Source organism: Labrus mixtus, chromosome 20 (genome assembly GCF_963584025.1).
Source record: "Labrus mixtus chromosome 20, fLabMix1.1, whole genome shotgun sequence".
NCBI classification, from domain to species: Eukaryota; Metazoa; Chordata; class Actinopteri; order Labriformes; family Labridae; genus Labrus; species Labrus mixtus.
In genome coordinates this window covers 4,001,535-4,025,670 of record NC_083631.1, presented here as the reverse complement: position 1 = coordinate 4,025,670, position 24,136 = coordinate 4,001,535, and the positions used below count along the sequence as shown (strand labels likewise).

At 40.9% G+C, this 24,136-nt stretch overlaps 4 protein-coding genes across 8 annotated transcripts in view; 2 read left to right on the top strand and 2 right to left on the bottom strand.

The window, feature by feature from the left end:
* Positions 1-24,136, bottom strand: part of LOC132953924 (heterogeneous nuclear ribonucleoprotein A0) — a 36,986-nt gene that overhangs the window by 2,191 nt on the left and 10,659 nt on the right. The gene's annotated exons all lie outside the window — the stretch shown is intronic.
* LOC132953922 (transmembrane channel-like protein 6) lies at positions 1,336-9,977 on the bottom strand. 2 transcript variants are annotated; one of them, XM_061026295.1, is made up of 19 exons: positions 9,762-9,977; positions 9,209-9,303; positions 8,911-9,042; positions 8,692-8,829; positions 8,479-8,587; positions 8,301-8,388; positions 7,948-8,214; positions 6,768-6,976; positions 6,533-6,677; positions 5,843-5,986; positions 5,402-5,559; positions 4,479-4,569; positions 4,247-4,344; positions 4,059-4,154; positions 3,787-3,862; positions 3,561-3,694; positions 2,398-2,574; positions 2,117-2,195; positions 1,336-1,908 (listed from the first exon to the last, which is right to left on the bottom strand). In XM_061026295.1, exons 1-19 carry the CDS (start codon positions 9,815-9,817, stop codon positions 1,828-1,830), a joined length of 2,373 nt encoding a protein of 790 aa, XP_060882278.1. In that variant the 5' UTR covers positions 9,818-9,977; the 3' UTR covers positions 1,336-1,827. The 2 variants fall into 2 exon arrangements, with proteins under 2 accessions (XP_060882278.1, XP_060882279.1); XM_061026296.1 differs by lacking the exon at positions 5,843-5,986.
* Positions 11,147-14,420, top strand: syngr2a (synaptogyrin 2a). The gene is made up of 4 exons (XM_061065908.1): positions 11,147-11,368; positions 12,478-12,715; positions 12,866-12,999; positions 13,106-14,420. Exons 1-4 carry the CDS (start codon positions 11,270-11,272, stop codon positions 13,307-13,309), a joined length of 675 nt encoding a protein of 224 aa, XP_060921891.1. The 5' UTR covers positions 11,147-11,269; the 3' UTR covers positions 13,310-14,420.
* On the top strand, positions 15,116-24,015 carry cant1a (calcium activated nucleotidase 1a). Of its 4 annotated transcripts, none has more exons than XM_061026300.1 (4): positions 15,116-15,268; positions 21,159-21,827; positions 22,798-23,001; positions 23,094-24,015. In XM_061026300.1, the coding sequence occupies exons 2-4, from the start codon at positions 21,182-21,184 to the stop codon at positions 23,462-23,464; spliced, it is 1,221 nt and encodes a 406-aa protein (XP_060882283.1). In that variant the 5' UTR covers positions 15,116-15,268; positions 21,159-21,181; the 3' UTR covers positions 23,465-24,015. The 4 variants fall into 4 exon arrangements, with proteins under 4 accessions (XP_060882283.1, XP_060882282.1, XP_060882280.1 ...); XM_061026299.1 differs by lacking the exon at positions 15,116-15,268 and adding an exon at positions 16,900-17,057; XM_061026297.1 differs by lacking the exon at positions 15,116-15,268 and adding an exon at positions 18,861-18,997.

Genomic DNA, 24,136 nt, shown 5'->3' with positions numbered 1-24,136 from the left:
GCAGGTTTCAAGCTGTTGTTCTGATTTGTCATTTTTAAAGTAGACGTGTGATAAAATGGTTTGGTTACAAAACAGTGTTTGAATTAAATTTCTGATTTAACAAGTGAAATAGCTAGGTAGGGCTGTTTTCCAGATTTGTGTCCACCAAACATAGAGGATACAGGTCTGAATAAAAGGGAGTTCAATGTCCCGCGCTTCATTTTGATGAAATATGCAAAGCCTACTGTAGCAAATCAACAGACTGACATGATATGTCATATCATATTTATTCTCAGCGTGCATGTATCATCCTGTTGAAAATGATCTGTTCGATTGTACAAAGTAAAAACTATTTTTTCCTTCATTCTTGTGCGTTGCGCAAATAATTAAGAATATTATTAGCACACAAATTCCCCTGGAAAGTGTCCCGAGGGGGAAACATGTGACACTGTGACAAGGCAGCGCTGGTATTTAAGTGTAGTTGGTATCGGCATGTCTTGCATGTGTGATTTAAGTTTATCCAGAACATTTTGAAATCACGTTCATGCCGTGAAGCCAGCTCATTTTGCAGGAAGCATCGGATAAATAAAATGTAAAATGTGAATAAAGTACTGTAACTAAAGTTTCTCTTTCATATTTATGACATGAAGTAATACTTAGTGTTAAAGGATTTCCCAGATAAGGAGGGACTGTTACTGTCAAAATGGAAAATAACACACTGAAGGGTTCCTTCATTACATCACACATTTATTTTGTCTTTAAATACATCATAGTTCATAAAGTCATTCATTTAAAAATATCTTCACACAATAGACACCCTGACATAGTTCAGGAGTTTTACATTTAAATAGATATAATAAACAGATTTGTATTCATCCTGTACTAAACATAATGAAACTTTCTTTTTTTTGTTAATTGGTTTTGATTTGACTTCTGTCGTTGCACTGTATTGAGTGACCTTTCTGATAAGAGTTGACAACCAGTTGAGCACACAATATCAAGGTGAAGATGTCTCCAGATTTGTCCAGTATTTTGTGAATGTTGTTCAGCCACAGGCTGTAGGGCAAAAGAGACAAACCTCTGAAATAAATAAGGGGCTGTATTCAACAAGCTTCCTACCTACAAAGAGATGCTCCTATTCGCGAAATTAATGGAATCCTGAGAACAAAAGGAGTACAGACCCATGGTTGGGAATGTTCTTAATGAAGAGATCAAATTTATTTATGCAGACATTTCTGTCCATTTTGGAGTTTCATCAGTGCAAAGTGAGACATGCAGGTGGATCCCTCGACAGATGCTATCTATCAGCTGATGTCACTATGAGTTGATCTCACTGTCAGCATGTAAAAATGGACGCTTTCTCAAACAATCTGTAAGCTATACTTTTGAAGTATAGCTTACAATTAATGGAGCACAGATGTTTATTACATAAAGAGTATTTATTTTACAGAATGTCTGACTAGATTTCTATACTCATTATCATTAAGATCAAAATGTTTTCTTCCCATTTTTTGACCAACCAATCACAGCTTTTGGAAGAATGTGTCATACCTAGCAACAGGGTCAACCACACCAGCTACCTAAGATTAAAGCTTCTGTACCTAAGCGTGCAGATGGCCTAGCGGTTAGGTCTCGCCCCATGTACGGAGGCTATTAATCTTCCAAGTGGGTGGCCCGGGTCCATCACTCCTTAGCTAGGATTCCAAGTTTAAAAAAAGAAAAAAAAAAGCTAGGTACAGAGCCCTCTGAGAGTATTCTCTGGATGTTGGTGAATACGGGCCAAGGTCAAAAACTGAGTAAGCAAATAAGTTTCACCCACAAGAAAAACCTGCACTGGGATTACTCACCTTAACTATGAGGGGAAACCAGACTGCTCCGTTCATAAAGACCTTGCAATTTGGTGATGAGGAACTTTTTGTCCTTACCCTCCTGTGTATGGATGAAGAAACATACATTACAACATACAATTTGATATTATTAAGAGCAATATTAAAAGCAATTGGATAGATGATCAATTCACTGAAGTATCTACCGATACATTTTTACTCTAGCTGGTCGAAACTCCTTTTTTTAGAACTTGCTTTATGATCAAAAACAAAAAATTACTTTAGTTAAGAAAATGTTTCACTACGCTTACATTTTCAATTTGCTTTTCTAACCGACTGATGATACTTTTTTGGCCGTCAACAACTTGAGCTTGAAAGTATATCACCATTCTGAAAAAAAAGAGAGAGAAAGCATAAGAGATCAGCTGAAATTCAAAGTGCATCAACAGTATTCAAGTATCCAAAGGCCGCAAATCATTCAGAATAGGCATTCTGTCAACACTATAACACAAAAGCTAAACACAATTAAAACAGCAAATATGACATTAAAAATGGGTCATCTCCTGTGAGACTCATTTTTGATCGTGTTTACAGTAATACTCCGGTGGCGAGGAACAACACCAGTGGGTTCTCCAGCAGAGAGTTGTAGGCCGAGCTGATCCACGACAGGATGGGGTGGGAGTTCTCCAGCTCCCGAGCCCACAGCTGCCCCGACTGATACATGGTGGTGAGATTCCTGAAAGGGCCGCACCCTGACGAGGGTTTAGTCCTGAGACCAACAGAGGGATTTGGAACATAAAGTTAGTTAACAGAAACACTGTTAACGCTCATAACTCTGAACTTAAATGGGAATTAAGTACGAGTTTCTACACATTCTAATCATCTAGCTACCTAAAGAAAAAGCAGAATCAACACTGCATTAGCCTATTTTGCAAAACTCAACTTACTAGAAGGCGCATAGCCCTCAAATCCATTCATACTAGTTTCTCACAAACACCTTTCAAAGGAAAGTTTGAGAAGTAAGAAAATACACTTACAGTATTAGCTTTATTCCTTTTTTTTCTTGCCATTTTCTTTTTTTTCTTGATGATTAAGACTTACAGCTCAGGAAAATAAAAACCCAGGATCTCAAAATATTAGAATATTTCACAAGACCAATCGATCAAATGATTCACAGTATAATACAGAAATGTTGACCCTTCCGAAAATTGAGTTCACTCAATACTTGATCGGGGTCCCTTTGGCACACCTGTGTGCTCAGGTGTTATGGAAACCCAGGTTGCTTTGATAGTGGCCTTCAGCTTGTCTCATCTTCCCCTTGATAGAGTGTCTATGGGGTTCAGGTCATGCTAGTTGGCTGGCCAATCAAGCACAGTTATAGCATGGTCAGCAATCCCGAGTACCGGTAGATTTGGGTTGCCATGTCAAGTGCTACCAGCAGATTCTATAGAGCACTTCATGCTTCTGTCTACTGACAAGCTTTAAGGAGATGCTGATTTCCTTTTCCAGCAGGACAAACACAGTGCCAAAACTACCAGGGTCACGTTTGCTGACCATGGTATCACTGTGCCTGATCGGCCAGCAGAAAGAAAATTAACTTTTCTATGATATTCAAATAATTTTAAGCTGCACCTGTACCAATTAGTGACGCTATGGAGAGACTGAGATTCTTGGAATTCACAAATGTCTCTCAGTGTCGAAACTGCGTGTGAGGATCATGGTTATTAAGAGGGAGGGGTTGTTTGTTGCACTCACGTCCAAATTGCGTAAGTGACAGACACGGCAGCTCCGAGAAATGAAGGGAAACATAAAAGAGAGATGAACAGTGTTGTCATCTGACTGGCCCTCCAGGGCTTCCTGGAGGACTGACAGTTGAGAAGTAGGCTCGTCTGGTGAAGAAAGAGGACAAAGAAAGGTATTGTTGAAGATCTGAGTAGACACACTTTAGGATGTGGAAAACAACAACTGCTGATGTGCCGACCTTCTTCATGTAAAAGAGAACGAACAGTTTGATGATCTGGACCGCTGGAAGGAGTGGAGCAAACAGCACCCCGAGCCTGGAAGACAAACATGAATGTTTCCTTACTTTTCTTGAAACATTTTTTATTTTATTTAACCAGGTTGGTCCCATTGAGATTAAAAACCTCTTTTTCAAGGGAGACCTGGCCAAGACAGGCCGCAGCAAAAACACAAAGTTACAGACGGAAATACAAAGTACAATTTAAATATTTTTGAAGTATAGTCTATAATTACCAAGTTAAAGTTTGTCCATATATGAGCTCAAGGACATTACGAGCAATGTCAAACACCGGCTTTCTATTCTTTTTTAGGACGTGCTTTGAAAATAGCCTGCAGAAAGAAGATGCAGGCATGTAGATTAACATTCAGTGAGTGTTTTTTAAAGTGACACCATCTGCGGGGGGGAGAGAGGGGGGACTTGCCTCCACAGGAATTCTCCCAAAAACGTGTAAAGCACAGTGAAGACAAAGTCCATGAGGAGTAAGCGATACAGCTCCTGCCCGACAAAACTCTCCCAACACTGCAGGACAACAGACACATCTGATAAGATCACAACCAAACATAACGTGTGTTGCGTCATCATTTGGGTCGCACAGTTCATTGTTGCCCCCCAGCTGTAATTACAAGAAGTTCAAATATGAGAGGGATAATCACCTGTAGATGTAGATTTTCTGGTTCCACAGCAATTCTGCCCAGCCAGCGGAAACACAACACGGCAACAATGCTGACCTTCAACAACAGGTTCCTGAGAACATAATGAGGAGATTTTCTATTGGACAACAACACATTCAAAAGTAATACTAAAAGGTAAAAAGAACATTGATTAATACCTTTAATCCACACCAGTTAGGACAGTTTGGTTGAGGTATTTTTCTCACAAACATTTAAGCTTTTGTGTTATCAAGCTCCGGGTTTTCCACGTTGTGTTTTTTTTTTCACTTTAATTGATTTATTGTGTTGTTTTCTACAGTATTCTGGATGGATGCTCTTTGAATTGTCACCTTGGTGATTTGACAGATATGTTAAAAGTCTTGATGCCATGAAGAATTATGTTTGCTTCTTGATCAATTGAAAAACTTATCAAGCCAAAAACAAGATCTTTTATACAAATGAAGCAAATCTGTTTACCATCGAGCATAGTATTTAGTCCAGATGAAAGACTTGTATCACCATTTGTGATAGATAGGTCCTATTTTATCAGTAAATAAGAGCGTTTTGGGAAAGTTATTTTGCCCTCTGATTAGACAAGTCTAGCTATGCTTTCCAAAGTGCTGTTTAAATGATCTCCATTTACAGCTCCTGTGAGGAAGTTTGTGTTGATGATGGCGCCCCCATGTGGTCAAAGTTGTACATCTTTGGTAATCTTGTACTGTACATTTGTAAGAAGTTTCTTCTGACAAAAAAAAATCTGATCGTTATATCAGTCCAATGAATCACTCATAGGGATTTGAAAAAAAATTATTATTTAACAGGTATCCATATTGTTATTTGTCTGTTTCATGACCAGTAAACTCCTCGAAGGAGCTTTAAAGATGATTATTTTTGTCTATCTGGGCTTTTGTAATTCTCCTACTCACCTGAAGATGGAGACATAGACTCGGACACTGGGAGAGTCGTGCCTCTCTATCCAAGCACACAGGTTGAAGAGGCTGGGGAGCAGCAGGTTGACGCCTGACACCACCGCCGACAGGAGCAGCAGCTCGGTGTCTTTGAAAGATTTCTGCTTAATGGCGTTCTGTGAAGGACAAATATCAGGATGTTGGTGATGTTAAAAGTGCAGGAACATATTTAGATTCTTCCTACAACACCCTACTGAATTTTTCTGAGACATTGTCATGCATGATAGTTTTGTAAAATCATCAGTGTGAAACAGTGAAAAACATCTTCCAGGAAACAAAAAGCAGAAGTTCTTGAACTGCAGTAGGAAGGTAAAGTCTTGAGAAAATGCCCCAGTAGCTGCTTGCATGTGTATGTGCATAAAACATGTCACGTCTGGCTGCAGGTGTTTTTTCTCTAACCTCTGACAGGAAATGGACTGCCGCGGTGCCCAGAGAGATGCTGGACAGACAAATCATCCACGCCACCAGATGCACTGTGAGGTGGCAGAATCGCTGCATGCAGCTCTTTCTATCTTCTCCCCTGATCATCTCAGACAACAGCTCCTGTGAGAAGACATCTGTAAGGTTGAGCTTCTTTAAAATGCCCCTCACAATGTATGAAAAGTGAGTATAGTCCCATCATGGATTTTATTTTTAATGCACTTGTAATTATTTCTCTGGTTAAAAAAAATAACATGGCTTCTTTAGCCTCCATTTGTATGCTAAAGGTTCGGCTGTTAAGGGTCACATGGAGTGTGAAATGTATCTTTACAGGCTTCCTGTGTGAGAACCAGTCTTGCACAAAGAGAGATAGTGTGATAGTAGTATGAGCAAGCAAAGGTCTAATCATAAACCCTTTCCACACATACAGAAATCTCCTGAAAAACTCCAGAGATTTGGCTACCCAGAGGTTCTTTCACTTATCATAAAGGCACATCAATTGTGAAGCTGCTTTACTCATATTTTATGAAGTTAAGTATGGTTACTGTTTTCAAAAGGAGGCTATCATCTTTGCTCCACAAGGAAAGATATTATATAGAGGAATCACCTTTTGCAAGACTAGTTCCACACTTTAATGAGGGAGGTGAGAATATTCAAATGTTTGCCTACTTTGAGCTGAGTGCTGATTTTCTCCGACTGCAGCCTCACAGACATCTTCTTGCTGACTTTAAAGTCCCAGCAGCAGAAGACTTTCACAGCTAGATTCCCATTAGATTTGAGGACTTGAAGACTCCGCCCGAAGGACTTGGACATGCTGCATAAAAAGCAGTAAGGCCGTTAAAATGACACACCACAGAAGGAGTTAGATACAGTAAAAGCAGAAGAGATTCACTCGTTGTCCAACCTGTACACCAGGATGATGCAGATAATGAAGAAGGCGATGGGAATAGTCAAGAAGTAGGCTGTACTGATGCTGTATGGCGCTATCTGGGGCTGTTTGAGGTCACAGGCTGGTAGGCCGGGTGATTCATGGTCAGCAGCTCCACAAGCGGGGTCGGGGATGAAGGTTTTGGTGTAGTAGCCGTAAAACATCAAACTCTGAGAGAGGTAACCCTGCCAGGGACAAAAGGTGCAGATTTGGCTTGAGAGAGCACCACTAAAATAAACACATACAGGACGGTAAAATAAAAAATAAAAAAACGCTAACACTCATAATGCATCATTGGGATATGTGTGACCCAGATGCCAAATATAGATATTTTCATATAGAAATTCCACAGACTGTACAAAACATTTTAGTAGTCTCAAAACTAATACAGTGTGCATGATTACTGAAATCACAAATGAGACCAAAACCACTTTGATACCAGGATGTAAACATGTTCATCTCATGAGCATTTTAACATTTGACAGGGTTTCGTTGGCTCTTGCAGCCAGCCTCAAGTGGACCCTAGAGAAATGTAGTTTTTTTGGCTGAATTCTTTATCACCAGAGGATGCAGCTTAAGAAATGATTTCTTCCAAATCCCACCTTGCTAAAGGAGCTGCTCCCTCGACTTTTTGTGCCAATTACAAAAATTAAATATCTGTAATAATAGTAAAGTTGAACTATGCAGACTGCTGTACGGACATACTTTGCAGTGAAAATGGGGTAATAACTCCCTTTATATGTTATCACAATACTCAGGATGTCATCAAATAAAACTATACTGGATCCAAATAGCCAGAAAATTTAGCTTTTTCTTAGTCTCTATAAACTGAACGCAAGTACAGCTAAGGGATTGTTCTGGAGGCTCTGAATGGATCACTCAGAGTTGTGGCTCTAAAACTGCTCTCAGCCCAGACTTTATTCTCCTGCCTTCAGTTACTAGACAGACTGAAGACAAAGGCAACGTACAGACAAGGAAGTCAGCCTGAAGTATTTTATTGCTAACTGCTGGCAACACTGGAAGCCCCAACAAGTTGTCCATTGCTCCCAGAGGCTATGTTGATTAAAGCTGAGGTGAGCTATTTAAAATTGCAATAGCATCCCAACAATATTGTACCATTTGTTGATCCCATCAATATGTTCTCTTGTGATCTTACCGTGCCTGTTAGAAGATCGAGACCAGTGAAAGTGTCGGCATGAGAGTCATAAGGAGGAGGAGAGGGAGGGTTGACAGCTTGAGGGAAGACCAGGAACAGGCCGTTGGTGACAAAGAGGAGGAGGTTGAAGAGCAGGAGGGTCCGTAGAAACAAGAAGTAGGAGAGCACTCCTGTTCCAAAACGTCCGCTCAGTTTCTTCATGGGTGAATGCCACAACTGAAGGGAAGCACGGACGGAGAGGCAGCTGAACCAGCAGCTACGCCAAGTCTGAGGGGAAAACAGCATCAGCGTTAAAGAGCAATATGCACAAACAGAAGTGGGTTTATCATGCAGCATACTTAGTGTGTAATCACCCTGGAAATGTAGACCTTCATACGACTATAGCACGGAATATTTCTGCTGATGAGTGAACTTTCAGCTACGTCACTGAAAGCAAGCCGCCTAAAAGAAAAGATATGCAAAGGAATTGAATAAAACTGTTTTCAAATATTTCATTTTACATGCTGTTTGTAGTTTCAGTGACAATTGTACCTGACTTCCATCTTGTCTTTCAGGCTGAGCGCCGTGGCTCTCAGCTTGCGAATGCGGTCACTCACTGAGAGGCCTCTGAGGTTGGACAACAACTGCTCAAATTTGTTCTCTGTAAAAAAAAAAAAAAAAAAAAAGACTTGTAATTCTTAAATGTAAAGAGCGAGGGAAATCATTCCAACACAAATAATTAGCAGGTTAGCATTTTCTGTTCACCTTCAGCACTGATTTCCTCCACATGGGTATCCTGGATTATTCTGGAGGGTTGGGTGTAAACTTTCAAGGAATTTGGGCGTCTGTGTAGCTGAGATGAGTTTCTGTCATGCCTGGAAATAACTGCAGCACTGTTTGGCCCTGTGTGGACAAGGTACTTTCTTCAGTAGTTTTAGTTGTCAACAAACAGTTGAGACAGAACAGGAAGGTTTCTTATCTCACCAGCGGTGCGACTAGGCATTGAGGAGAGGACTTTTAGGGTAGCAGCTGACCAGCAGTTCCTCTGCAGAGAGTTACTCTGCAACCTTTCAACTGTCTCATCTCTCATGTGGCTTCTTGTGGTTGACCGAGTGTCTGAAATAAACATTAGAAATCGTTTCAGGCCAGAGAACTTTATCCTTGGCTGTTTGGAACTTGCATTTGAAGGAACTTTAAGAGTTATTCTTTATTCAACAGCACATGTTTCTTGCTGTTTAATCAATGGATCAAACTAACGATACATAATAAAGGTTGTGTGAACCTGTGCATTTCCTTAAGACATCCATCTGTAGGGCTTCAGGACACCTCTGGGTGCTGGTTGCTGAGTCCTGACCAAGTTCATCTTCCAAAATGTTCCTGAAGGAGAAGAATCCATCAGAAAACATTGACCCTGCATGGGTCTCAAAGGCGTTGCTTTAAGCACCTTTAAGACAGCAGCAGATACAGTATAGAAGTCATGTTAAAACTTTGTTTTTCCACCTTGTGGTCAATTTAAGAGACTTGTCCTACCATGAACTAAGAAACATGCAAGTGTAAAATACAAGAAGCCTTAACATATGACTTGTGCATTCAAACATGCTGCAGCTAGAAAATCTCCAAAAAGGTTTAGATAGACTTAAACATGTGTGAATTATTGATAGAATACAAAAAACAGCTACAATCAAATGTGAAATTAGTATTATTGGAGGGAAGGAAGTTCCTGCAATGTTAGTTCTTGGTAAAAGTTACATTATGATAGTGCTGCTAAATACAGGAATCACTTAAGAACCCAAGTATAGATGGTATGTTCATAAGGGTGAAAGAAGAGCACTTACTCATAGTCAGAGTCCATTTGAGAAATGTCGACACTGAAGCTCACAATCTGTGCCATGGTTCTTGATGATCTCCAAACATTAACTACATATGTAGCATCACATATTGGGCCACACAGCAGTGGGTTACATCTGACATAGTGACTCAGTCTGATCTTGACTGTGAGCCGAAGTGCACTAACACTTCCTCTATCGTTCTCTCTCACTCTCTCTGCACAGCTGTGCCTTATTTGTGTGGCGCATGCCTTTCTTTAAGTCAGTATAGGAGAGCTCACAGTTGGCCTGCCTAAAGAATCCCAGTTGTAGGCTATAACTCCCTCCAGTGGTCAGAGTGAGGAACAACAGTCCAATAACGATGACACTTTTGCATAAATATTTAGAAACAATGTTGGAAAAGCTGCTACCACTGATAGAAACGGGCAAATAATATCGCAGATGTCTGCTAGCAAAATGGGCAAAAATAAAATTCCTAGGACTTGGCTGAATTAGCACAAAAACATGGCGAGAAATTACAAGCGTTAAATATAAAGGAAAGATAAAAAACAGTCGCTGTGTAATAATTGGTATTCATAACTATGGTTAATTACTGACATCTAGTGGCCGTATATGGAAACGGCGACACCATGGACCAGAAATGGTAAAATCCTAGACTGTAAATATCACATTCAGTCAAATTCTGTCCAATTAAAGTTACTAAGCCAGACAAACGTAAATAATCGATACAAATTTAAAATAAGCCTATTTTGCTTTTAATTATTTTACTAAGAAACCACAACACCATTTGCTTCATTGAAGCATATACCGTTTGTCATTTATATTGTATGGAGCCCCTGGACACAAGACCATAATAACTTGTGACCACAAGTTGTGCGCGCAAGATAGGTCTATAGCTCTTTTTTTTTTTGGGGGGGGGGGGGGGGGGCTCTATATTATCCTCTTTCCCAGGTGTGTTAAAGTGTTTTGTAAGGATACATGTGCTTCATAATGTGTATTAATCTTTGTTAAATATGATGATATGGGATCATTGTTTGACATCCAGATACTTTTTTTTTGCTTGATATTTCCTGCTAAAGGAAACCATAGAAATCGCAAAAGGTACTTTTTCATGCATTCACGTGCTCCTTTGGATGCTCGGAGATTCCATGTGCGAATTTCGTTCTCTCGACCTCTGCGTGTTTACTTAAATATATTGAATGTGTTCTGTGTCGTACTTTTTGGAACTAAACTAGGTAGGGTAATTGACGACGTTTTCCAATGTTCCGGCTTATGCTCCTACTTTGGTGACCCTTCGAGTGCATTTTCACGGTCGGACACTATTTTTTCCCGATTATTCCAACAGCCCGTGAATACACGCTTGTTTACTGAAGTAGACGCTAGTAAGTTTTGATGAAGCGCGTGGACGATCAGAGCAGGGGCGGAAACTTTATGACAAAACGAAACAGTCTCAACTTTGACAGGGAGGTTGCAGCTGGTCTTTTACTCCTTTGACAGGCACTTTTTTGGGGGGAAAAATGCAGAGCAGTGCCTTCGGTGCCTCGTTGGCTGGCGGTGCTTTTGACTTAGAGAGTTTTATAAAGCAGCCACAGACCATTTTGCGATGCCTGAGCTGGGTGAGTGAGTACACGGAAACGATGACTGGTTAGCATCAAAGCTAGCAGCTGTCATATCACAAGGTTTATGTTAACATATGTGGGTTTGCCAGGGTCGACACAAAGTAGTCAGTGGTACAGATGGATAGTTGTGTTGACAGTCAACACTGGACATTCATGGTGTATTTAATTTAAATTAGAATTAAAAGTTTCAAAAACGGTTAATTTGGTTATGCTTCCTTAGCTAGCATTAGCTACACACTCAGTGCTGTGTCACAGCACCTACTGGTAGTTTTGCAACATATAATGGATTTCTTCATAGGTACGTTTTGATGGTTACTGTTTCTTGAAACGACAACTACAAAGAGTTTGTCTCTCATTGGATATCTGGATTTTTATTTAAGTCTGAAAAGTTGGAGAGGTACAAAAAAGAATGTGACGTCATCTATTGTTCTGCACTACTTTGGAAAGTTATTTTCAACTCTTCAATGTTACACACCTTTTAGATTGAGTCGATGTCCTGAATGCATGATCATGTATTCATGACAATGTAAAAATACTTAATTTCTGACAGCGCCTTACAAAAGAAGCTGCCATTGTCTCTATTAGCATGTAATTAGCATGTAATTACAATGAGCCCTTATAACAAAAGCGTTGTCACCTATATGGCCATGTGAGGATCTCAGGGAGGAGTGGGATCCTAAGGCACTAAAAGAGACACACATATAATCCACTACAAGATTTTATATCAGATCAAAACGACACGGGAAACCAGTGCAGAGTTCATAGGATCAGTGAATGAAGTGTCCATCCATGAACTGTTACGTCTTTGAAATGATAAAACTACAAAAATGGTTCTGACAGCTCAGAGTTGCAGCAACACAGGCCTTTTTAAAAAATTAAATTTCTTCAACAGGATTTTTTTCAGGATTCTGAAATTTCTGCTCTGCCCCACTTTTGAACTTGTAATTTTTATTTTTAATAGGCTATATAATTTATATGGTCAAGCATTCTTGTGATGTGAATCATGTGATCAGAATCATGTGGCCCCACACGCCGCTTGACTTAAAACATGCATTTTTCACAGCCTCCCCCCATGGCATTAACCCTATGTGTACCCTTCATTGCAGTTGTTCTCCATCGTGGTCTTTGCAACCATCACAGCAGAAGGCTATATCAACCCAACAACCAGGGAAGAGACCAAGTGCATGTTTAATGATAACGACAGCGCCTGTAGCTATGGGGTGGGAATCGGAGTCTTGGCATTCCTGGCTTGTGTTGTCTTCCTCATACTGGATGCCTACTTCCCACAAATTAGCAATGCCAAAGAAAGAAAGTGCATTGTTACAGGAGATTTAGTCTTCTCAGGTAAGAATTGGATTTCACTCTTCATTTTTCATATTCAAATTAAGGAAGTGTTCCCAAAAACAGGAAGTTCATCACAGTTTTTACTTACTTTACGTGTATTCTTATTTTTTATTTTCTGTTTATGAATGTGACATTTAAAACATGTGACAGCGGCCTGGACATTCCTGTGGTTCATCTGCTTCTGTGTCCTGGCCAACCAGTGGTCCAAAACCACTAACCCCTCTGTCCCTGGCGATGCTGCGCGTGCTGTCGTTGCCTTCTCCTTCTTCTCAATTATCACATGGGTGAGACTCTCACCACTTTGACAATTTGACTAACAAAATCATATCATAACGCTAAGCTTTGCCTAGTGTGTCATCTCAGAGCTCCAACTACTGATTGTCTCCACAGGCTCTTCTGTCCTACTTTGCCTTTGGAAGGTACCGCCAGGGCGTCAGTGAGTTTGACCAGGAGTACAGAGACCCAGCAAATGACCACTCAACCCCATTCCCCCCTGCTCCGTACCCCAGCAGCAGCGGCCCCGCAGGCTACCAGCAGTCGCCTTTCAGCCAAAGCCAGGATCAACCAGGGGAATACCAGCCTCCAGCTTATTGATGGACTGAGATTCATACATGTGAATCCAACAGGGGAGTTTTAAATACAGATGCTTGCCAATGGTTCCATTTACATCTTGCACTGTTCTCTGCACTCCAAATGTCTTCCTGCAGAATTTGCTTTGGGTGCACTTATGTGTTTTTTTTATTTCTGTTTTGGAAATTTTGGAGGGGTGTTCTCTGTGTTGCTCACACACAGCAGGTGGAACGAAATATTTTGTGTTTAGGAATTTGCCTGGTAAGAGAAAGGATTAGTGTGCCAATTGTGTCTTTGCACCGAACCAACAAGTTATTTCAATGTTAAATTTTTGTTAAATTTATGAGTGCAGTGAATATGTTGATACAATTGACTTTGTTGATGGGAAATCTGCTAAGAAATAACTAAGTTTGACAATTGAATTTTGAATGTGTAACTGTTAAATTAATGAAGTTTTTTTATTATTACTCTCAGATTCATATACAGCAGTTCAATAACAGTGATGGGTCGATACAGACCACAAAACACACCCATTGTTATTTAACCAACGGTTGCATTGTAAAGGTTCCTCTCTGTAACTACTGTAACGGCATGTTTATGTTCTTTTTTTTAAATAATCAACCACTGAAAAATTGCTTTTATGCACTGAAAAAAACTGTTGATCTCTTTTGGGCAGTTGATTGCCAATATCTGATCTAAGATAGTTAATTTTATTCTTTAAAATCCAACATGCTAAAGTGGGTTTATATTTAGAATATTTTTGGTTTTCAGGTAGCCAAACTTATTCATTCGTATCAGCTACCTCTGTTGTAGTCTAATGTGCCTTTCTTGAGTGCAGTCAACAGTATATTTCGTTGGAAATATCCAATTCAGCAAATGCTTCAGCCATACATTAATTTCAGGACTTCAGTGACATTGGGGTAAAATAGTATATTTATTATCTCGACAATCAAAATCGACAGTTTAGCTGACTTCTTTTTCAGCTTTCTCACTATGTAGCTGTACCTTTTACACGTGTTGCAGTCTCACTGTTGTACTCAATGGATTTACAATAATTTCCCATTCAAGTGCCTTATACATGATTCTGTATCACGCAGGGTTTGCCAAATAAAATACCTTTTTTTTTTTTTTTTAACTGCTGAGTCAGCTTCTAATTTGTATCCTCCTCTAAAGACAAAGCCGGACTCGGTGTAGGGCGTTGCTCCCTTGGCAAATATTTGAATAGTGATTGTGTTGATGAATGTTGAGAAACTTGTACGCTTTGAAAACCTCAGGACAGACAATAACATTTATACATGTAAACATAGTAGCAAACAAAGATGTCTTATTAGAATGTAATGTCTGGGGAGCAGTTCCCTTTAAAAAAACAACCACAAATAAGTGTCTTAATGTTCCCTTTTTGTCTCACATTTAGGATAGGTTGGGAAAGTAATCCACTACATAATACAATTCCTCAATGGAGTTTCATAAATGTAATAAATCACTTAAAAATGGCTTTTTGCTGAATGTCTGCTGCTGGTATAAAATAATAAGTTAGGCAAGCTTTAGCCTCCATAGAGTCTGGCTTTGTATGTGTTTATGCTTTTTATTGGTCACACTTGTTTGTTGTGATATTTAAAATTGAAGACATATCACACATTACAGTTTTACAGCTCAAGAGGACAAAGCCACTTCAAAAAATGCTTTACACTGAAATCCACAGAGGAGTAAATGTTTCTGTAAGTGAACGAAGTGAATAACGCATCAACTTATAGTTGTCAAATTTTTCGACTGCACCTGAAGGCACCGCTTGACAAATCCTCTCGCATCCACTGAGCGCTTACACGTCACGTTGCTGTCGTCATCAGTACATACAGGAAGTCATGATCGGCTGTCTGGTGAACGGGGAACGGAGCAAGAAAGAGCCGAAGAGGGAAGCGACACAACAATGTCATCTGTTCTCCAACCAGCAGCGGACTGTGAGCTGATCGTCTAACCCCCACGGTGAGTAGGAAGCGAAAACACGAGAGGTCAGGCAGTCAAAAAGGTTTCTGAACGCAGCGGGTTGTGAAGGCATCCGTGTTAACCTCTGCGCTGCTGGACAACAGCTAAATGACACACACACTCTCAAAAACTAAATGACATGTTGGTGTGTGTGTGTGAAATAGCACTGAAATGAGAGCAACTCTACAAATAAACTGCTGATTACTATAAATGTAGTTAATGCAGCTCGTAAAGCTGAGCTAATGCGCATAATGAATATCTGCAAATATCAAGTTGGGATTGTTCCACAGCCACTGTGATGTTTCTACAACTTCAAGAGAAATACATAATATCACTGTAGTTCATCAATAAGTTGCACAACATCTTTTTTATGTGATACTCTACTCAAAAGCAGCTTCGATGTAACATGCACATCTGTTTAGACGGGGGGGGGGGGGGGGGGGGGGGGGCTTGACCTGCAGAAGTTCGGGAATCTGCCTAACTATTTATGAGCCTCCTTGCTGTCTCTCCTTTGAAACACACCTCCACATATGTCTTCCTTTATGGTGGCACTGTGTTCTTCTGCACATGCAGACAGTGGTCTGCACTACGATTGGTTGACACTTCAGTAGTGATAGTTTGTATTCTTGAATTAATCAAACAAACAGCCTTCTTAGTACCTTTGCAATGTCGTATTAGTGCAGAGTCCATGTTATAAAAGGAAATGTTTCATTTCAGCAACAAAAAAAATCCAATATTGTTGTAAATTGAATTTGAGAAGCATTCACAGATAGATAAAATGACAACATTCAATACACTTTTTAAATGTAGATAACAAGTCAACAAAAAAATAGTCTGACCAATAATTACTGTATATTGCTTTCAAAAATTGTGTTATGCAACCAAGGATATCAATCACAACTCAGCACAACATTTGTGGCAATCTAGGACAGCTGTGGCTCAGTGGAAGAGTCGGCTGAAAGGTGGATGGTTCGATCCCCTGCCCCTGCAGCCACGTGTCCGATGTGACCTTGTGCAAGACACCCCGAGTTGCTCCCCCTGCTTCATTGGCAGCATGTAAATGTCTACGAATTAGTTAATACTGATGGACACTTTCCATAGCAGCCTCTGCCATCAGTGTGTGAATGTGTAGGTGTGACCTGCAGTGTTAAAACTCTTTGAGTATTTTATCACACACCCGACAGTGTTTATAAAGTTATTTGCATCATTCTGTATGTAAACTATTTGAATCCTTAAGAGGACACGTTTTAAATGCCCTTCTCTTAAGTTGAAGCCCTGAAAGAGCTTCTTCAGTTCTTGTTACAATTCAAAGTAAGTGTGTGCTTCCCTCTACAGTAGCTTCCCTGTTGACAGTGCATCCGCTCTGCTGTTGTAATCAGCCTTATCTCTGGCCACGGTCCAGTCACAGAACTCAGATTACATCACAGAAACACCCCCAGTATACAAACTCTTGAAATTACCAACTGTTTGTTTATAACATCTACTCAGCCTGCAGGATTTGCTGCCTTTCCCTGAGTCATTAATGTGCAGGTAAGTACCTGCCCGTTCAAAGGTTGCTGTAATGAATGAAAACTTAATGAATGGCCTCCTGCAAGGTTTGACCCTTTGGACTGGATGATAATCCTCCAACTCTAGTTAAAGTTCATCGTAACAAACCCCTAGTCATTGTTACACTGCAACTAAAGAAAGAGCAAAAAGAGCTCGGGAGTGATTGTGCAGGTCCGCTCTGAAGACAGAGAGGTACATGTGATGACACAAAGTCAGAACTCTGGCAGGAGGAGACGAAGGGGTGAGTGTGTTTAATTATTGAAGTGTTACAAACTAGAATAGGTGGCAGTGGCTAAAAAGGCTCCCTTCAAAGGTCATTACAATGAGCAGGTTGTTGGTGCAACTCACAGAGAGTTGATTTCATCATAACGACCCAGATGTTGCTGCAATAATGGACGGCTGTTTGGCTCGAGGCCCTCTTATAAAGGGGTCTTTGAGCTCCTCTCAGGGGAGCCGTGTTTGGGCCACAGAGAGCGGAGCTCCTGAGCCGAGTTTAGAGGTCCCCCTGGAATGTGGTTGGGAGTGGATTGCACACAGTTTCTATGTTGAAGGGAGCCGGGTGGTGTTGGTGGTGACCCTGCTCGTGTAGTAAACAGCCGCCTGGTCAGGTCACATTGGGTGATGAAGCATGCATCATACAGTCCCCCAGTGTTGTGAATAGGATTTTTGGTTACCTTCTGCTTGCATGGTCATTTGATTATTTATTATGAGCTTGTGAAGTGTTGGTTGAATCCACATTTCAGATGCTCAGTAAAAAAAACTTCAGCACTCTGTTAACACTTCTTTAGAAAGAGGGGAAAGTCCCAACTAGTTTGCCTTGTGTTAGTGTAATTTCATTCTATTTATTTATTAATTTTTGTATATTTTTTTCTGTTTTAGGCTGTTTAACTTACTCTACATGGAGTAAAAAACAAACTCTTTTTCTTTTTTTAAGATTTCTTTTTTGGCTTTTATGCCTTTTTATTAGAGAGGCAGGACAGTGGGTAGAGTCAGAAGAGCAGGGATTGACTCACTGCGCTGCAAAGGAGCCACAGGTTGGATTTGAACCCGGGCTGCCCGCTTTGACTACTGTAGCCTCTGTACATGGGGCACACAAATGAACCACTAGTCCACTGACACCCGTAAATTAATTTAGGGGCGCCAGTGGACGCCTTCATAGTTTTTAGTTATTTTGAAATCAAATAAAAATGTTCCTTAAGATATCCTGGTGCCCTTCTTAAATATACTTTTCGTCCAAACAGCAGGTGATACCTCAAAGATGATCAATGGACTGTAAGAAATACATAAGCAGAAAATGTTATATTGAGAGAAACGGGTAACAACAATACTTTTTTTAGGGGGGGTGAGGGTCGGTAGGGCTTTGATGCATTTTATTGGGATAACAGTGGATAGAGTAGGACATCGGGGAGAGAGAGAGTGGGGAACGACTCGCCGAAAAAGAGCAGGAGGTTAGATTTGAACCTGGGCTGCCCCCTCGGAGGACTTGAACTCTGGACCTCTTGCTCAGCTGCGCCCCGACATCCAATATGCATTATATTTTCTTGAAAATGCTTCTAGAACAGTTTTGTTTGAGCGTTTAAATGAGCAGTTGTCGGTTTAGTTATTGGTTAAACATGCAATGAAGTTAATGGAATATGTGTTAATCGTCTTCTCTTTAAATAATGAACTTATTGCTCTTTAAAACATCATCATTTGAGAAAATGTCTACATATTTTTGATAAACCATCATATTAAAGCCAAAGTTCAAATTTCCAAGATGGAAAACAAAGATGCAAGACTATTTTAACTCAAAAAGAAACAATCTGTGATATTCCTCTGTTGATGGACTAATCCTTTGCAGCGTTCATATTTAACAATGCAGACAAAGCTTGTGACAGCGGTATTTGCCCCATCAGCCGGCTGGTTGTGAATTTCCTGATTTACCTGCTCACAGCCGCTAACCCTTCTTTGTCACCTTAGTAGCTCCTCCCAGTCTCCACGTTGACAGGTCCCAATGGGTGGCTACCTGATACCCAACCCAAAGCTTTACTACTTCCTGCTTCTTATCATGTGTCAGGCAACCCGGCATACCCTCACATGACTGAGCGCTGACCTGGATGTAAAATGTTCTTTGGAGTAATATACGCTGAATGAATGATCAACCTGCTATCCACTGTGAGGACTTGAGTCAACATATAGAGAGTATGTGAGTAGGATTAGATTGAGATTCAGTAGCGAAATGTCACTGGGGCTGGGGGGCTGGGGTCAGAGTCATGTCTAAAGGAATCTGGATTGGCTTCAGATAACTTGCATTGAACAAAGATTTGTTTCAAAGATTTTCAATGGAGTTCACTTTTTTATGGGACGTTCATTCATTGTTAGAAACTAATAGCTTGTACGTTTGGCTCATTTAAGTATACAGGAACAAACCCTTTATTATTGTTGTGATAGCAGCACAGTACAAAGCCGGTGTAACAACATTTTCCCCTCCACACTGAAACTGTATGGTGTTATACCTGTCCTAAGAACGATCATGTGTGACTAATGTTACCAGATACATGTTACTGTGTATCTTTGAAGGGTAGACATTACACGTCATGCTTCTTTTTTGTAATGAAAAGTTCAAATCATTGACAATCAATCCAACACTGATTGCTTTGAAACTGAGATAAAGACTTTGTTGAACTGGACTGACTAGTAGTTTGACATTACATAACTCTCCTGTAAAACAAGTGGGCTCAACACCCATGAATTCACCCTTTGGTTTATGGATTACTGTTCTTAAGCTTCAAGATTGGCATTTGGCTGTCTCTATTTTGTTTTTATCAAGCGCACAAGTGACTATATTTGAATGGGAATGTGGAGTTGGAGTTGAGCAAGGGGGGTTAGCGATCACTAAGGTATAAGCTAGCACTAGCCTATACTTTGCTAACCAGGCTAGTAAGCGTACACTTCACAGTAACCCGGATAGTAATTTGTTTTGCTGTTTGGCTATCCAAACACAAAACACAAAATGTATTCACAGAAATACTTAACCAACCCGCAGGACTGATAATGGTAACAGGTGCAAAACCTGAAGTCATCCAAGATGATTGTTGGCATCATCGACACCTCCCCTCACACACTCTGTTACATCAGGAGCAGAAGGATATGTGTAAAAGGACCAGAGTAAAGTTTCATCTAAAAACACTTTAAACTGGAGCCCGACTGATTAATGTATTGGCCGATATTAACATATCAAGTGACTATCAGTATCGGCTGATTTGATCACAGATATGTGACGATATCACTTGATTTATTTACCAGTCAAATAGCATTTCATTTGAGTCTTGTTTTGTTACACTAGCAGTTATCTTGCTGGCTGTCACATGCAAAGTGTTATAGGGATTACAACAAACGTCCAGAGTGTCAAGCAGTGATGCACCTACATGTGCATTTACTCTCCAGTTGAGTGACCATCTTGTCTTCAATATTTATCTTTTCCAAAAGTGTTTCATAACTCCATTCAAGAGATCAACAAAATAAGTGTGTTTATCTATATCTGTCTATATCTACCGATCGAACCGGAAGATATCGGCCGAATTATCAGTAACAGAGTTTTTTCTCACCCCAATATCGATATTGATGTATGACCTAAAAATCCCACATAGGTAGGGCCCTATTTTAAACTAATATTTAGTTCTACTAACCTACTAACCCTGTTGAAGATAATTAATGTAACCCTATATCAGAGATGGGCAACTTTGGTCACAGCAAGGGCCACATTCATTCAATTCTCACTGCCAGAGGGCCAAATTGTAGGATACAAAAATGATTACAGTCAATGTGTCTGTCTCAAATTTACTCAACATATACCAGTGATCAAATATTATTATGGACATATTTCTGGTTTTCATGATTTCAATGCAGATTTTGTCATGTTTTCTTCATGTTTCCAATTAATCGACCTGAGGGCCATGTGGAGGGTTGATGGGGGCCGCATGTGGCCCCCGGGCCGCCAGTTGCCCACCCCTGCCCTATATGATAGGATTATGGGGGGGAAACTTTTTACACTAAAAAGTGTTTAAAACACTAAATTTGACTCCATAAGAGGCTTTATAAGGAACTCTACGACTTGTTCCAACAACAAAAAAACATTGGGACTGGTTTTGCTGCAGATTTGTTAACAAGAGAACAATATTCTACTACTTGTAGAGATTTCAATTTCAACTATTCTAATTATTAGTAGAACATGTAACCATCCCTAATCAACCAGTAGGTTCATTTGATTACAGATGAACATTCATAATGTTTTATATTTCATTCTGACACCCTGTTACGTTCAAGCAGACACATTTATACTCTGTCCATTTTTTTTTCTTAGGTCAAACCAGGCCTCCGTCCTCCATGCCTGCTACCCCAGGCTTCACTCGACTGGAGCAGAATGAGCCGATGAATAATCTGCGTATTTCTGTCGGAGGCCTCCCTATGTTGGCTTCCATGGCCAACACCACTGACCCTCGATTCCGCCTTAAATGGAAGCCCATCGTAGCAGTGGCCGCCTCCCTGGCGTTGCTTCTGCTGCTCTTCATGCACTTGAGCTCAGGCATGCGCCCCCGCTCTTTTGCCCCCCACAGCTGGAAAACAAGCTGCGGAGACTCCCAGCAGCCCGAGTCCCTTTACAACGACACCTACCCCCTGAGCCAGCCTGAGCGCACGCCGCAGGGCACCCGCTATCGCATCGGGGTCATCGCTGACCTGGACACAAGCTCTCGTAGTGAGAAGAAGCTGACGTGGTTCAGCTACATGCGACGGGGGTACCTGTTGGTGTCAACAAGCGGGGACAAGGTGGCAGTTGAGTGGGATGCGGACAGGGTGGTGCTGGAGAGCCACCTGTCGGAGAAGGGCAGGGGTATGGAGCTGTCGGAGCTGGTGGTGTTTAATGGGAAGCTCTACAGCGTGGATGACAGAACGGGTGTCGTCTACCACATAGACGGGGACAAGGCGGTGCCCTGGGTCATCCTAACTGACGGAGACGGCAGTGTTGCCAAAGGTGGGTGTGACCCAGGTCTAAAACATGCTGCCATTTAACGTGTCATTTTAGTCCATTGTATTCTACTTCATACCCCCACTCCACTACTTACTGTACATTTTACTGCATTCTGTTCACAACTTGATTTTCCTTCATGATATGAAATAAAAGCTTATAAATTATGACACCGCCACTAAAACGGTTAGATGAGATCATTTGTTAACTGTTCAACGAGGAAGACATTTCCCCTCATATCTTTTTAGAAGGGGTCATGTTATCAGGTAATTAAAGCCCAGGTATGTGTCTATTACTTCAAGAAAGTCAGCCCCAATTCTTAAAAAATTACTTTGAATTTGTGTAGGGAATCTTTTTTTTTTTGATTAGTTTTTACACACATTCATTTAGTGGCTTTTTTAAAAGAAGCTCAACCCTTTTTTAAGGAACCACTTTACTACAACATACATTTTTATATCAACACGTTGAAACCAGCTCCTTCATGCATACATTGATGCATCACTAATAACAGTCTAATAATGTACAGAGCCCATTTTCGGCATTAGGAGTATGGACTGATACTCTCAGGTTTTATGATTGGATTTTAATCATGTGTGTGTCTTTGAGAGTTGGTTAAAAGGCAACAAATTGCTTGTAATGCTGATTTTTTTTTCTGTCTCATGCACTAGTTTCCAAACAGCAGTGTGGCCATTGTTATAGTTTTTTGGCTTTCAGTTTTAATTTCAAGTTCAGTTTTGGAATATTCTAGTTTTTAGCTGTATTTATTCAAGAGAAATGATTGAGCCAAAAAAAGCAGCAGATTGAGATCGAGCCTGTGACAAGCAGGTGGACTCTTTTTTTTTTTTTTTGTCATAACATTGGCAGGACAAATTTGTCACTTTAATTAACTGCATTACCCAAATAACTCTTGACCTCAACTCTTCTTCTAAGTCCAGTTCTGAACGTTGAACCTTGCTCGTGTTCTTTCCCCTGACAGGGTTCAAAGCTGAGTGGATGGCAGTGAAGGACAAGCACCTGTACGTGGGCGGTCTGGGCAAAGAGTGGACGACAACAGAGGGCGTATTTGTCAACAACAACCCAGAGTGGGTGAAAGTGGTTGGCCACAGAGGGGATGTGCAACATGAGAACTGGGTTCCAAAGTACAATTCTCTGAAGTCTGCTGCAGGGATAAAGCCTCCAGGTGAGGATCGGAATCTAGCCTCGCTCACCACTGCTTCCTTTTTATTGTTTTTTTTGTTTACCTCTCACCGTTTATGTTCTGAATCTCTGCAGGGTATTTAATCCATGAGTCAGCGGCCTGGAGCGACACCCTGCAGCGCTGGTTCTTCCTCCCTCGCCGCGCCAGCAAGGAGCGCTACGAGGAGACGGCAGACGAGCGGCGGGCCTCGAACCTCGTCCTCAGCTGCTCGCCCGATTTCATAGACATCCGGGCAAGCCGAGTGGGTGAGCTTAACCCCACTCACGGTTTCTCCTCCTTCAAGTTTGTGCCCAACACGGACGACCAGATCGTTCTGGCTCTCAAGTCAGAAGAAGACGCTGGAAATATCGCCACGTACATCATGGCGTTCACACTCGACGGGCGCATCCTTTTACCCGAAACCAAGATTGGAGATGTAAAATACGAGGGCTTGGAGTTCATTTAGAGTGAGAGGCGCGCTCTTTAAGCAACTGCACTGTTCCAATTTGTTTACAACGTTATGACTGTTGAAGTTACTGTACTCGCTGCTTCCTCTTTGAGACATAACTCCAACCCTTAAAGGATCACCTTCAGAGTAAAGACGTTTGAACCGAGACTGTCAAACATGGTACTGTTTGGATTTCTGAGGAAGTGCAAGCTGAAACAAACAACGTCAGCAATGTCTGGTGTTGGATCATCTCCTTCCCAGGCTGAATGTGACTCTCAACAGCACGGAAGCCTTTTCTGAAAATGAATGTACAACAAAATGATTAATCAGACTGTGACTATGTTCTCCTGAGACATACAATTTCATGCACATACTGTACACTCTCAAAAGCCTCCTCCTGTGCTCCGTGTTAAACATCCCTATGTACACACCGAACACGTTCTTCTTCATCTGTTATTATTCTTCCTAAAACTCAACATTAATTGAAGGACATTTTTTTTCTGTGCAAAAACAAATCATTCTGTTTGTAATGTTTGTGGTGGAATGGCTGAGTAAAACCTTGATTCTTATTTTTTGAGTCTCGATGCTTCATTCAATGGCGGCTCTCTCTCTCTACGCTAGTTCAACAACCAAAATCCGACATTGTCCTCAAACAAGTCGCGATGGGACCAAACACGGTTGTGCAACTTC

Excerpts from the sequence above, each read along its gene's own strand:
- syngr2a (XM_061065908.1), top strand. The coding sequence starts at position 11,270 with ATGCAGAGCAGTGCCTTCGGTGCCTCGTTGGCTGGCGGTGCTTTTGAC. Across the intron at positions 11,369-12,477 it reads TTTTGCGATGCCTGAGCTGG|TTGTTCTCCATCGTGGTCTT; the intron begins GTGAGTGAGTAC and ends CCTTCATTGCAG. Across the intron at positions 13,000-13,105 it reads TCTTCTCAATTATCACATGG|GCTCTTCTGTCCTACTTTGC; the intron begins GTGAGACTCTCA and ends TTGTCTCCACAG.
- cant1a (XM_061026297.1), top strand. The coding sequence starts at position 18,946 with ATGAATGATCAACCTGCTATCCACTGTGAGGACTTGAGTCAACATATA. Across the intron at positions 21,828-22,797 it reads AGACGGCAGTGTTGCCAAAG|GGTTCAAAGCTGAGTGGATG; the intron begins GTGGGTGTGACC and ends TTCCCCTGACAG. Across the intron at positions 23,002-23,093 it reads TGCAGGGATAAAGCCTCCAG|GGTATTTAATCCATGAGTCA; the intron begins GTGAGGATCGGA and ends GAATCTCTGCAG.
- LOC132953922 (XM_061026295.1), bottom strand. The coding sequence starts at position 9,817 with ATGGCACAGATTGTGAGCTTCAGTGTCGACATTTCTCAAATGGACTCT. Across the intron at positions 8,215-8,300 it reads TGAAGGTCTACATTTCCAGG|ACTTGGCGTAGCTGCTGGTT; the intron begins GTGATTACACAC and ends TTTTCCCCTCAG. Across the intron at positions 4,155-4,246 it reads TTGGGAGAATTCCTGTGGAG|GCTATTTTCAAAGCACGTCC; the intron begins GCAAGTCCCCCC and ends TTCTTTCTGCAG.